Below are 1,696 nucleotides of genomic sequence, written 5' to 3'. Positions count from 1 at the left end.
GTGCGACCCGACCATCATCTTCTTGCGCAAGTTCAGAAATTGGAGAGAATCCCAACCGCTACGCCGTCCGTCGAGCCAACAGTAAAATATCACAACTAGGAAGAAGAAAAATCTCAGTTCGTTCATCGATTCGATCATGAAAATTCTACAGAAATCTCGCCGGAACCGCCGCGTGCGTGTTTCGCCTCGCCTGATCCGTTCGGCCAGGGGCGCTCACGGGTACGGCGTGACCGGAGCAAGCGACGGCGAGACGCCACCGATCTCACGCGGAGCTTATCCGAAACCGAAACAGGGTCCAGAAACGGAAACAGAAGCAGAAGCAGAACTGTGTTGAACCATGTGTCTCAAAGAATTAGATGCATGAACCATGTGTCTCAATTTATAACCCGCTCATGTAGTTATATCGAACATCAAGGGCGTTCGTTTTACACCACGGAGAGCACAGGACGAGCTCACTCTATGTACAGATTACACAAGAGAGGAGGTAGCAAAATGGATCAGGTCGGGATCAAATTGGGTCAAAACTCAGAAACATCTAACTGTATCTTGCATCTTGCTATGGCATGTCGACGTTGATTTGTTTACTGGTACTTGTTGATGGGACGCTCGCCGGCCGTGGAGACGGCGGAGAGTCTGCTGGGCCTGGGGCGGAACCCGCCCGCGCGCCTCCGGTGCTGCTGCGACTGCTGCGCAGAGGGGGGAGGCGCGAGGGCCCTGCGGGCACACTGAGCGCTGTCCATGCGCTTCGAGCCCAGATTGCAGGCGCTGCGGACGGACGGCGGGGAGGCGGGCTTGCTGCTCCCGGCGGGGGCCGCCTGGTTGCGCTCCTTGTGGAGGCTGCACCGGAACGAGCCCGGGTGGTTCGTCGAGGAGCACATGCAGGACCGCCGGCTTGTGGTGGTGGAGGACGGGGACGAGACGCTGACGGACTTGCCCGTGGAGCGGTTGGCGCCGCTGCCACCGGCGGGAAGCTTGACGCGGGTGGGCGAGGCGGAGCGGTAGCTGGGTATGGACAGCACCGGGCCGCTAGGCCGACTTGTGGCTGCTGTCGCCATGAGAGAGGGAGATCGAGGAGCGGGAGCAGTTGGAATGGGGTGCGTGGAGGGGATGGAGATTATGGCGTCGCTTGAGTCGGGAGTGAACCTGAGAGAAGCGGGTGGGCCGGAATTTATAGAGGACTCCGAGCTTCAGTGGGCGGGGAGTTTGGTCGAGTTAACTAACCGGGGCTGTGGGCATAAACCAGTGGGCGTTGTGGGTCGCTGTGCCGTAGGGATATGTGTATGTTACTAGTGTATGTTACTATGCATTGTGGCTAGTCCTCATGTCAACTTTCTTTAAATATTTTGCGTGTCAAAGTGCTGGTTAATTTCTTGCACCACAAACCCCTACTCTCTTTTTTTAAAATGGACACAAAATATGTCGCTACTCTTCATACAGAAATATCTTAACATAGGAACGGTTTCCGTGTGAACAGCACTGATGCGTAAGTTTCTCTTCATTAAAAGCGTGTTATTAGGAGCAATGCCGATCCAATTCCTGCGTGCAGCCGCCCACCGGTTGTGCGAGGAGCAGGACCCTTCCCATGTTTCTTCGACAATTGCACGTTGCTGTCACACTGAAAGGATGGTCCCAGAAAAAAGAAAGAGGAAGTCATCCTCCAACGTTCAGGGGGCTGAAGGACCTGATCAACGTGACG

The 1,696-nt window shown here is 55.5% G+C and overlaps 1 protein-coding gene across 2 annotated transcripts; it reads right to left on the bottom strand.

Moving 5' to 3' along the window:
• Positions 1–310: 310 nt before the first annotated feature.
• LOC119314527 (trinucleotide repeat-containing gene 18 protein-like) lies at positions 311–1,125 on the bottom strand. Of its 2 annotated transcripts, XM_037589234.1 has the most exons (2): positions 615–1,125; positions 311–576 (listed from the first exon to the last, which is right to left on the bottom strand). In XM_037589234.1, exons 1-2 carry the CDS (start codon positions 1,053–1,055, stop codon positions 526–528), a joined length of 492 nt encoding a protein of 163 aa, XP_037445131.1. In that variant the 5' UTR covers positions 1,056–1,125; the 3' UTR covers positions 311–525. The 2 variants fall into 2 exon arrangements, with proteins under 2 accessions (XP_037445131.1, XP_037445132.1); XM_037589235.1 differs by having other exon boundaries at positions 331–1,125.
• Positions 1,126–1,696: the final 571 nt, after the last annotated feature.

Source organism: Triticum dicoccoides, chromosome 6A (genome assembly GCF_002162155.2).
Source record: "Triticum dicoccoides isolate Atlit2015 ecotype Zavitan chromosome 6A, WEW_v2.0, whole genome shotgun sequence".
Lineage (NCBI taxonomy): Eukaryota > Viridiplantae > Streptophyta > Magnoliopsida > Poales > Poaceae > Triticum > Triticum dicoccoides.
This window is presented reverse-complemented; position numbering and strand designations above follow the sequence as displayed.

What these genes read in the sequence shown, in the direction of transcription:
- LOC119314527 (XM_037589234.1), bottom strand. Translation starts at nt 1,055, where the DNA reads ATGGCGACAGCAGCCACAAGTCGGCCTAGCGGCCCGGTGCTGTCCATA. An exon ending in GACTCTCCGCCGTCTCCACG is followed by an intron (nt 577 to 614) that starts GCCGGCGAGCGT and finishes CCAGTAAACAAA; the next exon opens with TCAACGTCGACATGCCATAG.